General features: G+C 46.4%; 1 protein-coding gene across 1 annotated transcript in view; it reads left to right on the top strand.

The window, feature by feature from the left end:
* Window positions 1–15806, top strand: part of PTPN14 (protein tyrosine phosphatase non-receptor type 14) — a 167658-nt gene that overhangs the window by 102157 nt on the left and 49695 nt on the right. The window contains exons 4-6 of the mRNA XM_068153415.1: window positions 3142–3239; window positions 7463–7530; window positions 14688–14758. Coding sequence (XP_068009516.1) covers window positions 3142–3239; window positions 7463–7530; window positions 14688–14758 — 237 coding nt within the window. The remainder of the gene's footprint in view (window positions 1–3141; window positions 3240–7462; window positions 7531–14687; window positions 14759–15806) is intronic.

Genomic DNA, 15806 nt, shown 5'->3' with positions numbered 1-15806 from the left:
TCTGTGTATCTATCTGTGTATCACAGTTTATCTGTGTATCTAACACAGTTTATCTGTGTTAAGTTTAAGAAGGACATCGAAACAATTGAACATGTCCAGAGAAGGGCAACAAGGCTGGGGAGAGGCCTTGAGTACAGCCCTGTGAGGAGAGGCTGAGAGCTGGGATTGTTTAGCCTGGAGAAGAGAAGGCTCAGGGGAGACCTCATTGCCCTCTACAACTACCTGAAAGGTGGTTGTATCCGGGAGGAGGTTGGTCTCTTCTCCCAGGCAACCAGCACCAGAACAAGAGGACACAGTCTCAAGCTGCACCAGGGGAAGTTTAGGCTGGAGGTGAGGAGAAAGTTCTTCACTGAGAGAGTCATTCACCACTGGAATGTGCTGCCCAGGGAGGTAGTGGAGTCCCCATCCCTGGAGGTGTTCAAGAGGGTATTGGACATGGTACTTGGTGCCATGGTCTAGTCATGGGGTCAGTGTTGATAGGTTGGACTCGATGATCTTTGAGGTCTCTTCCAACCTTAGTTATACTGTGATACTGATCTCAAACAATTATGTTGTAAATCCATGCCAATTTAAATGGATACCCTTTGTGTCATGGAGGGGTGAGCAGGCATGCAGCTGAAAGGAGCAGTAACCTCATAACCTAGTTCAACTGCCACCAGATTGGCGTGTCAGGTCACAGACTGAGAAACCCCTTTGTTGGTTTTTGGGTCATCAGGTGTATCAGTTACTACCAGCAAGTTTGGGGACGAGGTGCATGAAGCTGAGGGCACATGTGGAATGTGGTTATACTGTAACCTTATTGCTCTCTACAACTACCTGAAGGGAGATTGTAGCCAGGTGGGGGTTGATCTCTTCTCCCAGGCAACCAGCACCAGAACAAGAGGACACAGTCTCAAGCTGTGCCAGGGGAGCTTCAGACTGAATGTTAGGAAGAAATTCTACACAGAGAGAGTGATTGGCCATTGGAATGTGCTGCCCAGGGAGGTGGTGGAGTCACCATCACTGGAGGTGTTTAGAAAAAGACTTGATAGGGTGCTTGGTTGCATGGTTTAGTTGATTAAGTGTTGTTGGATGATGGGTTGGACTCGATGATCTTGAAGGTCTCTCCCAACCTGTTCTGTTCTGTTCTGTTCTGTTCTGTTCTGTTCTGTTCTGTTCTGTTCTGTTCTGTTCTGTTCTGTTCTGTTCTGTTCTATTCTATTCTATTCTATTCTATTCTATTCTATTCTATTCTGTTCTGTTCTGTTCTGTTCTGTTCTGTTCTGTTCTGTTCTGTTCTGTTCTGTTCTGTTCTGTTCTGTTCTGTTCTGTTCTGTCCTGTCCTGTCCTGTCCTGTCCTGTCCTGTCCTGTCCTGTCCTGTCCTGTCCTGTCCTGTCCTGTCCTACCTGTCTCCACTGGATTTTAACCTAATATGCTGGAGGGACTAGTGCCTATCTCTGCTCCTTTCGCCAGCTCTGCTGTGCGTCTGGTCCCATTGAGCAGGTGGAAGGGATGCAAGAATGAGGGCAGTACCTTGTTAAGCTTTATGTGGAAAGCTTCTTGCTTCTTTAAATCTGCTGTACTGCAAAAGTAAGGTGAAACATGGGAGTTCTGTTGCTTGTGCTTTAAAATGAAAAATTTGTCTTGTAATTAGGTACTGCAAATCAGCAGCTGCATGTGTGTGTGTCTAAGTCATCCTTTGCACATGGGAGATGGCCATTAAAAAAGCTTTCATATGGCTCATAAAGATATGTCAGTAGGTCAAAGTATATGGCTAAGATTCTATTTGTGCTATTAAAATGGTGACACTGGAGAAAAATGGAACAGTTTCTTTTTGTATTGATGATTGCATGGTCTTCAGTAAGCTCCATGAAGTTTATGGAGGAGGTAGTCCTAGCAGATGTCCTTTTTCTGTGCAGCCTAGGGAACACGAATTAGAACTTGCTATTTTCCTTTTCATCCACCTGGAAGCACTGCACTTGTAGGAATCACATTGATTTTTAGTAATGTGAAATAATCTGAAGCCAGATGCAGACTGTTTCAACACCTGAACTGTCTGTGGTGATTTTTCTCTTCCTTTCAGCAATCATTTGTCCTGTGGAAAATGTACAAACAGATGTTATAGTTAATATTCGCTGGTGGTGAATGGTGCCACATCCAGCTGGCAGCCAGTCACTAGTGGTGTCCCCCAGGGATCAGTGCTGGGCCTCATCTTGTTCAATGTCTTTATTAATGATCTGGATGTGGGGATTGAGTCTGTCAGCAGTAAGTTTGAAGATGATACCAAGTTGGGAGCAGGTGTTGATCTGTTAGAGGGTAGAAGGGCTCTGCAGAGGGACCTTGCCAGGCTGGGCAGATGGGCAGAGTCCAAGGGCAGGAGATTGAACACATCCAAGTGCCAGGTTCTGCACATTGGCCACAGCAACCCCATGCAGTGCTACAGGCTGGGGTCGGAGTGTCTGGAGAGTGGCCAGGCAGAGAGGGACCTGGGGGTGCTGGTTGATGGTAAGCTGAACAGGAGCCAGCAGTGTGCCAAGGTGGCCAAGAAGGCCAAGGGCATCCTGGCCTGCATCAGAAATAGTGTGGCTAGCAGGAGCAGGGAAGTCATTGTGCCCTGTGCTCAGCACTGGTTAGGCCACACCTTGAGTCCTGTGTCCAGTTCTGAGCTCCTCAATTTAAGAAGGACATTGAGACATTTGAATGTGTCCAAAGAAGGGCACTGGGGCTGGGGAGAGGTCTCAAGCACAGCCCTATGAGGAGAAGCTGAGGGAGCTGGGGTTGCTTAGCCTGGAGAAGAGGAGGCTCAGGGGAGACCTTCTTGCTGTCTACAACTCCCTGAAGGGAGGTTGTAGCCAGGTGGGGGTTGGTCTCTTCTCCCAGGCACCCAGCACCAGAACAAGAGGACACAGTCTCAAGCTATGCCAGGGGACATTTAGGCTGGATGTTAGGGAGAAAGTTCTTCACTGAGAGAGTTGTTGGCCATTGGAATGTGCTGCCCAGGGAGGTGGTGGAGTAACCGTCCCTGAAGGTGTTGAAAAAGGGATTGGACATGGCACTTGAAGCCATAGTTTAGTAGTCATGAGGTGTTGAGTGACAGGTTGGACTTGCTGATCCTTGAGGTCTTTTCCAACCTAATTGATTCTATGATTCTTTGTTTGTAGATATCAGTATTACCTACAAGTGAAAAAAGATGTCCTCGATGGCCGATTGCTTTCTTCATTGGAGCAGGGAATTCGCCTAGCTGGTTTGGCAGTGCAAGGTAAGATGACATGACCTGATGGCCCTTTTGCAGCACTGGCTATTTTTGTTTGTTCCCTGTGTTGATTGGGCATTAACTACAGCCTCATATGACTCCTACTCACACCAGCTGGGTTTTCTATTGATTTAAAAGTGCATAGATGGACTGCCATTGATGAAACACTTGCACCCTCAGGGACGGAATGACGGACCACATCACAGTGCTCGGCTTTCCTGTTTCTAAAATCCACCTAAGTGACTCTGACCAAAACTCCAGGTTTTCCAACCTCAACCACGGAGTACTTGGCAGTAATGAATTTGCTTCATGTTCTCTGGTTTGAAATGCAATTACATCAAAGAGCGTAGCAGCAGCTTTAATTTTGCCTTTAATTAAAAACTCATTCTGCTGTGTAGCGCGATCTGAAGTATGAAAGAGCACATGATGGTAATTGTTGTGTGAGTTTGAAAGGAATAATAAACTACTCCTTCCATTTTATTCTGAGCCTCCTAAGGACATCAAGTGGGATCAAATAATGTGTATGGGCAAAGGTAGAAGGCCTGTATTTAGAGAAAGTCTTTCAGGTTCTCATAGTCAGTCATGGATAGCCTGAAACAGGGTATCCAAGTACAGGGCTTCTACCTACTCATTCTTTCAGCATGCTCTGGGCATATCCTTTGATATGAGGGAAGGAAGTGTGTACATAGCACACATGAAGATCTGATCTTTGTAAAGTAAAGGTTCAATGGAGAGCAATGCTTGTAATAGGGCATTAGAAATCCTGGTTTAGGATCTTCTTTCTTGGCTAAAAATTGAAGAAAAAAAAAGTTTCCTGTCAGGTCTTGAAATGTTTCACTGATAATGGAAAATGCATGACTAGAACTCCATTTACTTGATTTACTTATTGAAACTCTGCAGGCTCTACAGAGGGACCTCGACAGGCTGGACAGATGGGCAGAGTCCAAGGGCAGGAGATTGAACACATCCAAGTGCCAGGTTCTGCACATTGGCCACAGCAACCCCAGGCAGTGCTACAGGCTGGGGTCAGAGTGGCTGAGAGCAGCCAGGCAGAGAGGGACCTGGGGGTACTGGTTGATGGTAGGCTGAACATGAGCCTGCAGTGTGCCCAGGCAGCCAGGAGGGCCAATGGCATCCTGGCCTGCATCAAGAACAGTGTGGCCAGCAGGAGCAGGGAGGTCATTGTGCCCCTGTACACTGCACTGGTTAGGCCACACCTTGAGTCCTGTGTCCAGTTCTGGGCCCCTCAGTTTAGGAAGGAGGTTGAGTTGCTGGAAGGTGTCCAGAGAAGGGCAACAAGGTTGGGAAGCGGTTTGGAGCACAGCCCTATGAGGAAAGACAGAGGGAGCTGGGGTTGCTTAGGCTAGAGAAGAGGAGACTCAGGGGTGACCTTATTGCTGTCTACAACTACCTGAAGGGAGGTTGTAGGCAGGCAGAGGTTGGTCTCTTCTGCCAGGCAGCCAGCACCAGAACAAGAGGACACAGTCTCAGGCTGCGCCAGGGGAGGTTCAGGCTGGAGGTCAGGAGGAAGTTTTACACAGAGAGAGTGATTGCCCATTGGAATGGGCTGCCCAGGGAGGTGGTGGAGTTGCCATCACCATCATTGTAGGTGTTCAGGAGGAGACTTAACAGGGTGCTTGGTTGCATGGTTTAGTTGGTTGGGTGGTGTTGGATGATAGGTTTGACACAATGATCTTGAAGGTCTCTTCCAACCTGGTTTATTCTATACTATTCTAGATTTAGCATCTGTTCTAGATTCTAAATTTAGATCTATTCTAGATTCTAGCAAGATTTAGTATGAAGTCTTACACTCTGTAAATTAGGGCTGCATAGATACTGAATTCAATTCACTGGTCCTGTGGGTTTGGAGCTTTGTAATCCGTTTGCTACTTCACAATCACTTTACTTTGAATTTTCTCTATAATCCATCATGTATTTCAAAGCCCATTGCATCAGAATGATACACCTAATCTTGTTTCCTTTATCCCTGCCCTTGTATTACTCCCTTTGTCCTTTCCATGTGATGCAACCCAAGGTATTTGAAATACTTACTTCTTTAAACTCACAGACTCTGTTTCATGTCCATTTTGATTTCTTTCTGTTTGTGTTAAAACATAACTCTGAGGTGAAAACCAAATTGAAGCTGCATTTTTTGGCATCCTGCAGTACGTGAAATTGTCTGGAAGCTTTGAAAGAATGTTTGGATAATATGATTTATGGTGGGGATTTCCAGCTCCTATAATGTGAGAAGCTTGTAGATGGCGTTTGATCCAGTTCAAGTAATAGAAAATAAAAGCCTCCTGGCAAGATACTCTCTTGATATGAGCTGTTATGTGTTTAACAGATAAATATAGGCTTTGTTTTGTTGTTTTTGGTTGTGTGCTTTTTTTTTTAACATAGTTTAGCCTTTAGGATGCTTGTTTCAAAAGTCTACCATTTCAGGGACATTTAGACAAGAATAAGAAGAACATTGAGACTCTTGAACGTGTCCAGCGAAGGGCAGTGAGGCTGGGGAGAGGCCTTGAGCATAAGCCCTATCAGGAGAGGCTGAGGGAGCTGGGGTTGCTTAGCCTGGAGAAGAGGAGGCTCAGGGGAGACCTTCTTGCTGTTCACAACTCCCTGACGGAAGGTTGTAGCCAGGTGGATGTTGGTCTCTTCTCCCAGGCAACCAGCAGCAGAACAAGAGGACACAGTCTCAAGCTGTGCCAGGGGAAGTTTAGGCTGGAGGTGAGGAGAAAGTTCTTCACAAAGAGAGTTGTTAACCATTGGAATGCGCTGCCCAGGGAGGTGGTGAAGTCTGGAGGTGTTCCAGAGGGGATTGGATGTGGCACTTGGTGCCATGGTTTAGTTAGTTATGAGGTGTTGGGTGACAGGTTGGACTTGATGATCCTTGAGGTCTTTTCCAACCTTATTGATTCTATGAATCCTCAGCCAAACACGGGAGAGAACGTGAGCATGGAGATGAGTACTCCTTAAAGAGAAGTAGTTGAAAAGCCAATTGAAAGGTGTGGGCCAGTCAGTTCAACAGACCCAGTGCCTGTACTGTTGTATTGGCTGCAGGAGGGTAGGCCCCACACCTCCCAGCTGTGGTGGCTGCTGAGAATTTTTATTAGAATTAAAAATTGTAGTGGATTTTTATTTAGAATAAACCTTTATTTAGAATAAACCAAACCAGGTTGGAAGAGACCTTCAAGATCATCGTGCCCAACCCATCAACCAATCCAACACCACCTAAACAGCTAACCCATGGCACCAAGCACCCCATCAAGTCTCCTCCTGAACACCTCCAATGACGGTGACTCCACCACCTCCCTGGGCAGCCCATTCCAATGGCCAATCACTCTCTCTGTGTAAAACTTCCTCCTTACCTCCAGCCTGAACCTCCCCTGGTGCAGCCTGAGACTGTGTCCTCTTGTTCTGGTACTGGGTGCCTGGGAGAAGAGACCAACCTCTGCCTGTCTACAACCTCCCTTCAGGTAGTTGTAGAGAGTGATAAGGTCACCCCTGAGTCTCCTCTTCTCCAGGCTGAGCAACCCCAGCTCCCTCTGTCTTTCCTCATAGGGCTGTGTTCCAAACCCCTCACCAACTTCGTTGTTCTCTTCTGGACTCGTTCCAGCAAGTCAACCTCCTTCCTAAACTGAGGGGCCCAGAACTGGACACAGGACTCGAGGTGTGGCCTAACCAGTGCAGTATACAGGGGCAGAATGACCTCCCTGCTCCTGCTGGCCACACTGTTCTGATGACTTTCCAGATTTGTGACTTCCCAGATAGTTGAACATCTTTTGTAGCATTGTAGCAGAGGCAGATTGATTCATTTATTTCTTCTGATTTCCTGCTCAGGTTTGGAAATGTTGGAGAAGCAGAAGTGTGCAGAGTTTTTCAAGAGGCTGAGCAATCCCAGCCTTGTTAAGTGACGGTATTCATTCATGAAGGCTACAGAAAAAGAAATGTTTGCACTTCTGCTGCTTAAGCATTGCAAATGGTTGTAATACTGGGGGTTCAAAAGAGGAAAAATTCCTCATTGGCTGTTATTTGATCTCTGGTAATAACATTTTCATTTTCAGACCACCATGTTAAAAGCTGAAGTGCAAGCAGAAATCTTCATGCTGGGTTGTGGCTTCAGAGAGAACTCACCCACTTGAAATTAAGCATCTGTGCAAAGATTGGGTGGGGTCTTAAGATGTGTGGAAAGTGCTAAAATAAGTAATTGTGTTTTTGTTTTTTTCCAGCTGGTTTTGGAGACTATAATCAGTTTGAATCCCATGACTTCCTCCGAGAGTATGTCTTGTTTCCTATGGTGAGTTCCTCATCCCCTTCTTTTGTGGTATTTGAAGCACAGAGAAATTACTCATAAGAGATGGCCTTGTTGATAACTGAGTAAAAGCACCAGCACTGAACTATTAATAGTGGAAACAAACTCTGCACCCCCAAACCTGCAATGAACATGATTTTACCTGAATGAATACATGCTGTTGTGAGGGGTTGAGGCTGACCCCCTCACCACCACGGGCAAAAATGAAACTCGGACAAACGGATTGCAAAGGAGGTGGAAAGTTTAGATGGAAAAGCAGTGACAAAAGCACAGTGACAAAAGAGATCCCAAAGCACACCCAGAAATATCCCCTCCCCACCTGAGGGTACACCCAAACCCCCCATTGTTCTTCCTTCCCCCCCCCACCTTCTCCATTGCTAAACTAATCTCAGCTGGCCAGATCTGAGATTGCCCTTCCCCCTGGCCTTGGGCCTAGCCAGGCCCACAAGGCTGGGAGACAGCTCCCCCCACTTACCAGATGGCGGCAAGGGAAGAAAAGAGGAAGTGCAGGACCCCCCCTGATGTCTTACAGGGGAGCAGAGCATCATGGGATGAAATACCTGGCTTCCTGTGACCACCTTCGGGACACAGGAGGTGTTTCTCATGTGGACACTTTGGGGGGCACCTGGCTCAAACTGCTACAGCTGTGAATATTTAACCCTTTTTCAGTTTCTGTTAAGGCTCCATTAGGAATAGGTGTCAGCCCCAACAACAAGAAGTACTTTGAATCAAAAAAGAATGTGCAGCTGTTTAAAAAGCTGTACTGCAGTGTTAGTAAGATGGCATAACAAGTTAATATGAGGGCTGCTGATGTAGTGAGTGTTGTGTCACAGGACACATGAAACCCATCACAGAATGTTAGGGGCTGGAAGGGCCCTGGAAAGATCATCTAGTCCAACCCTGCTCACCTAGAGCAGATCACACAGGAACGCATCCAGGCAGGTTTTGAATATCTCCAGAGAGGGAGACTCCACAACCCCCCTGGGCAGCCTGCTCCAGTGCTCCATCACAATGAAAAAAATTTTCCTTATGTTTACATGGAACTTTCTATGCAACCAAGATAGAATAGAATAGAATAGAATAGAATAGAATAGAATAGGAATAGACCAGACCAGGTTGGAAGAGACCTTCAAGATCCAACCTATCATCCAACACCATCCAATCAACTAACCCATGGCACCAAGCACCCTATCAAGTCTCCTCCTAAATGCCTCCAATGATGGTGACTCCACCACCTCCCTGGGCAGCACATTCCAATGGGCAATCTCTCTATGAAGAATTTATGCCTCAACTTCCACCTGTTGCCCCTTCTCCTGCCATTGGGCATCACCAAGAAGAGCCTGACTCCATCCTCTTGGCACTCACCTTTTACATATTTATATACTTTAATGAGGTCACTCCTCGGTCTCCTCCTTTCCAAGCTAAAGAGCCCCAGCTCCCGCAGGCTCTCCTTGTAAGGAAGGTGTTCCACTCCCTGAATCGCTTTTGTGGCTCTGTGCTGCACTCTTTCAAGCAGTTCCCTGTCCTTCTTGAACTGGGAGGGGAGGAGAATCTCTCTTGGCCTACTAATCACACTCCTTCTAATACACCTGAGGATGCCATTGGCCTTTTTGGCCACAAGCAAACTGCTGGCTCATGGTCAACCTTCCGCCCACCAGGAACCCCAGGTCCTTTTCTCCTTCACTGCTCTCCAACAGGTCAGTCCCCAACCTGTACAGATACATGGGGTTGCTCTTTCCCAGGAGCAAGACTCCATTCATGCCCTTGTTGAATTTCATTCAGTTTCTCTCTGCCCAGCTCTCAGCCTGTCCCAAGTCTTGCTGACTTCTTCACAGCCTTCAGGTGTGTCAGCCACTCCACCCAGTTTGGTGTCATCAGCAAACTTGCTGACAGTGCTCTCTGTTCCCTCATCCAGGTCATTGCTGAATGTATTGAATAGTATTGATCCCAGTCCTGACCTGAGGGACTCCACTAGATACAGGCCTCCAACTAGACTCTGTCCCATTGACTGCAACTCTCTGACTTCTTTCCTTCAACCAGTTCACATCCATCTCACTACCTGATCATCCAGACCACACTGACTCAGTTTAGCTGCAAAGATGCTGTGGGAGACAGTGTAAAATGCTTTACTGAACTCATGATAAACCACATCCACTGCTCTACCATCATCAATCCACCTGCTTATGTCCTCATAAAAGGGTATCAGGTTGGTCAAACAAGGCTTCCCTTTGGTAAAACCATGTTGACTGCTCCTAATGATCCTCATGTCCTTGATATGCCTGAGGACAGCACTGAGGATAAGTTGTTCTATTACCTTTCTGGGGAGGGAGGTGAGGTTGACTGGTCTATAGTTACCTGGGTCCTCCTTCTTACCCTTTTTGAAGATTAGAGTGACATTTGCTTTCCTCCAGTCCCCAGGCACCTCTCCTGTCTGTCATGACTTACCAAAGATGGTAGTGGTCTGGCAATGACCTCTGCCAGCTCCCTCAGCACCCTTGGGCGCATCCCATCAGGACCCATGGATTTATGGATGTCCAGATGACTTAACTGTTCCCTAACCTAGTCCTCATCAACCAAGGAAAACTCCTCCTTTGCCATGTCTTCCTCTAGGGCCTCAGGGGTCTGGGGCTCCTGAGGACAGTCTCCAGCAGTATAGATGGAGACAAAGAAGGCATTTAGGAACTTTGCCTGCTTTGTCATCAAGGCACCCACCTCATTTAGCAGTGGGCCTACATTGCCTCTAGTGATCATTTTTCCTGCAGTGTATTTGAAGAAATCCTTTCTGTTGTCCTTGACCTGCCTTGCAAGGTTGAATTCCAAGGAGACCTCAGCTTTCCTAGTTTCTTCCCTACATCCTCTGACAACAGTCTTATACTCCTCCCAAGTGGCCAGCCCCTCCTTCCATGATCTGTAGACCCTCTTTTTCCACTTGAGTTTGCTCAGTAGCTCCCTACTGAACCATGTAGGTCTCCTGGCTCCCTTTCTCAATTTCCTCCTTGTTGGAATGCTCTGATCTTGAGCTTGGAAGAAGTGGTCTTTGAATGTTAACCAACTATCATGGCCCCTTTGCCCTTTACTACCCTGTCCCATGAGATTTCCCCTAGCAATTGCTTCAAAAGGTCAAAGCTGGCCCTGCTGAAGTCCAAAGTTTGTGATCCTGCTTGGTATTCGGTTCCTACCATGCAAGGTCCTGAACTTCACTATCTCATGATTGCTACAGCCAAGGCTGCCCTCAACCTTCACCCCTCCAGCCAGACCCTCCTTGTTAGTGAGTACCAGGTCCACTAGCACTCCTCTCCTAGCTGGCTCAGGAGAATGTGACCTTAGTATCAGACTGAAGTAAAGCATGAACTGGGTCTTTGCAAAATGTCCCCAGGGCCTGTGCTGTAACTTTGTTTTAAACTTACATTGGCAACTAGCAAATAATGTGAATGCTGAGGGAAGTGTTTTGGATCACTGATGATGCTAGAAAGTCTGGTGACAAATACCAAGCACTTGCAATCCATGACATTGAGCTTCTGTAGGAGGATGGATTAGAGAAATCCTGCTGAGACTGAGCTTGGCTTTATCCTAGACAAACAAGTCCATCAACACTAGCCTTGAGTATAAGATTCATAAAATGTAAAAGGTCATGGAATTCTGCCTAACCAGGTCAAAAAAAAGTGGAAGTGGAGTGGTGTTCTCATGCCCTGAGTACAGCTGCCTTGAAGTTAAGGCATCTGGTTTCCCTCTGCAATTAGTGGAGCAGTAGAGGGAGAATGAATCATCTCACTGTAATCTGAAGGCTTCGGGAGGGCAATTCCAGAAGCAGTTCATCCCATTTGCCAGCACTCCTTGTGCAGAAACTGCAGCAGATAGTCCAAAAAGGTGAAAGCTATTCAGTGTCTTGAAGTGAAAGTGCAATTTTGAGATGGTAGACACGAGTTTAATAGCACCTGAAAAAGAGTGAGCAGGAAGAAGAACGATACTGGCCTTCCGGTATCTGAAGGAGGCCTACAGGAAGGCTGGGGAGGGACTGCTCAGGATCTCAGGTAGTGATAGGACTAGGGGGAATGGAATGAAGCTGGAGGTGGGGAGATTCGGGCTGGATGTGTGGAGGAGGTTCTTCCCCATGAGAGTGGTGAAGCCCTGGAATGGGTTGTCCAGGGAGGTGGTTAAGGCCCTGTCCCTGGAGGTGTTTAAGCCGAGGCTGGATGAGGCTGTGGCCAGCCTGATCTAGTGTGGGGTGTCCCTGCCCATGGCAGGGGGGTCGGAACTAGATGATCCTTGTGGTCCCTTCCAACCCTGTCTGATTCTATGACACAGATCTGAATATGCCCTCTATAGCTAGAATTTGGCTTCACTATTGGCCTTTCATGAAGAAACTTCTGTTAGCCTAAGTAGTGGAACAGGATTTCTTTGGTAGGCTGCTTTTATCTCTTGGTAAGTAATTGATGATCTTGCATATAGTTGATGGCTTATGATAGTCAAAGTGGGAAAGAAGATGGCTGCAAATGTAGACAAGAAAATGTGTTATCAAGCTGTCACTTTGTAAATTCCTGAACTTCTGCAAGGTTTTTTTCAATATACTGACATTATTTTTGTATTCAGAAAGAAACCAAACCAACAAACCCACCCCACCCCTTCCCCCAAGAAAACTCAAGAAGGGCAACGAAATTGGTGAGGGGTTTGGAACACGAGGAGAGACTGAGGGAGCTGGGGTTGCTTAGCCTGGAGAAGAGGAGACTCAGGGGAGAACTTCTTGCTGTCTCCAACTCCCTGAGAGGAGGTTGTAGCCAGGAGGGGGTTGGTCTCTTCTCCCAGGCAACCAGCACCAGAACAAGAGGACACAGTCTCAGGCTGCACCAGGGGAGGTTTAGGTTGGATGTTAGGAAGAAGTTCTATACAGAGAGAGTGATTGCCCATTGGAATAGGCTGCCTGGGGAGGTGGTGGAGTCACCATCCCTGGAGGTGTTCAGGAGGAGACTTGATGGGGTGCTTGGTGCCATGGTTTAGTTGTTTAGGTGATGTTGGATTGGTTGAAGGGTTGGACGCGATGATCTTGAAGGTCTCTTCCAACCTGGTCTGGTCTATTCTATTCTATTCTATTCTATATTTTTGTTTTCAGAAAGAAACCAAACCAACCAACCCACCCCACCCCTCCCCCCAGAAAAACCCAACAACAATTAGGGGAGGGTTTAGGCCTCTAGACGAGCCTTCAGGTGGTTAATTTCTAAGTGATACCGCAGTTTATTCCATGGGTCCATCTTCTAGAACCTCTGCTTTTGAGTCAGCTGCCTCCCTGGTGTTGTAGTCAGCTCTTTTCTCGTTTGCATGTGCTCATTTTGTGGTATCTTGCCTTTCATCCACGCTGCTGTTCCTAAATTTAACAAGATCAGAAAAGTTGTCTGCTTCCTACAGTCTTCAGAAGCCTACTCTTAAATCAGCTGTTTCTCTAGACATTTCTTTAACTACATGTCTGTGCTCTTCTGGGGAGGAGGGGATAATGTAATAGTAAATACTTCACTGCAAGTTCAGTGGCAGTTGCTAGGAGCTGCAGATATGAAATAGTCCTGAAGCAAATGGAAAGATCTGAGTGAACCTTGGGCACAGTGAGAACTTCCAGCAAGAACATTGCTATGAATTCATTAGCAAAGCGATCTGGTGGATGAGGGAGGGGCAGCTACATTTGCACTGTTTGATCTTGTGAGGCTCCAATGTGTGTCAAATGGCATTTCTTCAGCAGTGAAAAGAACAAAGTTATGTACACAGTACACCCCACAGGTGTGTAGCTGTGCATAGGCATGTACAATGCCATTTTTCATTAGCATGCTCCCACTTTGGCATTTTTCTTTGTGGCAGAAGCAAATATGGGAGGGAGGGCCCCATTGAGCAAGAAGCAGGCAGTGGATTTAAGTACATTGCATGCAGCCTTAAGGCTTTTTAAGATAAAAATAAGAACTTTGAGGTTTTGCAATAAAGCTTTTTTAGCTTCCTTTAGTTTTTCTTCCTTCTGCCTTGAGTTGATGAGCAGCCTTCCTTTATTAACTTGTTCCCAGTTAATTCAGAATTGCCTTTGCCATATGTGACTGCATTTGTGCAGGACAAACATTTCTGCTCAGAATGGGTTGTGGCATAAAGTACATTTTGTTACATATTTGAAGAGGTAGCCAAAGTTCTAATCCCTTTTACTACGAGGAAGGGAACACCTGTGGGTTGTGGGACAGAAATTACCCATGACCCATCTTTTCTACTGGATTGAGTTATTTCAATATGTGGAGGAAAATAGGAAGGAATTGGAAGTGTCTCACACTGCATATGCCAAAACCCAGCCAATACCTAATTTTACAGCCTCTCATTTTGCATTTCTTCCATTCCTCATGTTGGTGTACAAAGCCTGCTTAGAATTTACCAACTCTGTGGGTTAAGAGGCTATTTTCTGTGTGATTTTTACTCTAAACTGCTTAAAATCACTGCAGCACTATGATTCAGAGTACTTCCTTAAACTGTGTTTGTTTCCATATAACTAATCTCTGCAAACTGTGTCTAGAGGACACAGCCTCAAGCTGTGCCAGGGGAAGTTTAGGAGGTGCGGAGAAAGTTCTTCCCAGAGAGAGTTGTTAGCCACTGGAATGTGCTGCCCAGGGAGGTGGTGGAGTCCCCATCCCTGGAGGTATTCAAGAGGGGATTGGATGTGGCACTTGGTGCCATGGTTTAGTAGTCATGAGGTCTGTGGTGACAGGTTGGTCTTGATGATCTTTGAGGTCTTTTCCAACCTTATTGATTCTATGATTCTGTGACTTCATTTTTCATGGTCTGTGCACTTCCAAGTGTTTTTTAAAGACTTGGTTCTTATGCAACAAAAAGTCCCTTACCTGTGCTCTATGCTCTGTTTTCTGTTTTGGAATAGTGAGCACCCTAACCCTATTTTTAACAGTATCCTTTTACCCTCCCCTAAAAAAGTTTAGCAATCAGACACTTGCATTCTCCTTGCACATTTTCAGCATCCTGTGCTATGTATTTTCAATGACTTCTCTTTTGATAACTACCTGTAAGAGCCTGAACACCAGACGGTCTTGAAACATCCTAATTCCTGTCTTTCCTGTTGTTGTTGTTGCTCTTTTTGGGTGACTAGTTTGTGATGCTACTTCCTATTCTTACAGGACTGGACCCAAGATGAAGCTGTCTTGGAGGAGCTGACTCAAAAGGTTGCTCAGGAACACCGATCTCACAGGTGAGCTTCATGTGTTAAGCTTTGGATTGGTCATCCTCCTCCTAGTATTTCCCTTCCTCTCCATGCTTTTCTGGCAAACTGGCCTATCTTCATGTTGCTATTATGCTGCTACATCTCACAGGATTTTTAATTAGTCTGTTGCAAAAGATTATCTGCCTCTTACAAACACAGAATGGCTGAGGAGCTTAATCCCAAATAAGCATTTAGACAGTAAGGTTTAGTGAGTATGTGTAACACTCCTCATGCTATGGTGTGCCCAGGGGGCCAAGAGGGCCAGTGGCATCCTGGCCTGTATCAGGAGCAGGGAAATGATTCTGCCCCTGTACTCAGCACTGGTTAGGCCACACCTTGAGTCCTGTGTCCACTTCTGGGCCCCTCAGTTTAGGAAAGATATTGAGTTGCTGGAAGGTGTCCAGAGAAGGGCAAGAAAGCTGGGGAGGGCTTTGGAACACGAGCCCTATGAGGAGAGGCTGAGGGAGCTGGGGTTGCTTAGGCTGGAGAAGAGGAGGCTCAAGGGAGACCTTCTTGCTCTCTACAACTCCCTGAAGGGAGGTTGTGGGCAGGTGGAGGTTGGTCTCTTCTCCCAGGCAGCCAGCACCAGAACAAGAGGACACAGTCTCAAGCTGTGCCAGGGGAGGTTCAGGCTGGAGGTTAGCCATTGGAATGGGCTGCCTAGGGAGGTGGAGGAGTCACCATCATTGGAGGTGTTCAGGAGGAGACTTGATAGGGTGTTTGGTTGCATGGTTTAGTTGATTAGGTGGTGTTGGATGCGATGATCTTGAAGGTGTCTTCCAACCTGGTCTGGTCTATTCTATTCTATTCTATTCTATTCTATTCTATTCTATTCTATTCTATTCTATTCTATTCTATTCTATTCTATTCTATTCTATTCTATTCTCCTTTCTCAGTTTCATTTAAATTCTGATGTTGAAAGACTGTGACTTCATTGGAGGTGGTCTGAAGGTATGTCTGAGGGTTTTCTCTCATTCAGGAGAGGGGAGGAAATGCATGCTGACCAGGTGGTAGAAATGGAAACAGTAGGAGTTTG

Source organism: Melanerpes formicivorus, unplaced genomic scaffold, assembly GCF_026170545.1.
Source record: "Melanerpes formicivorus ecotype bairdi unplaced genomic scaffold, bMelFor1.0.p_v2 SCAF_26, whole genome shotgun sequence".
Lineage (NCBI taxonomy): Eukaryota > Metazoa > Chordata > Aves > Piciformes > Picidae > Melanerpes > Melanerpes formicivorus.
Note: the sequence above shows the minus strand (reverse complement) of the source record. Positions and strands in the feature narration are given on the sequence as shown.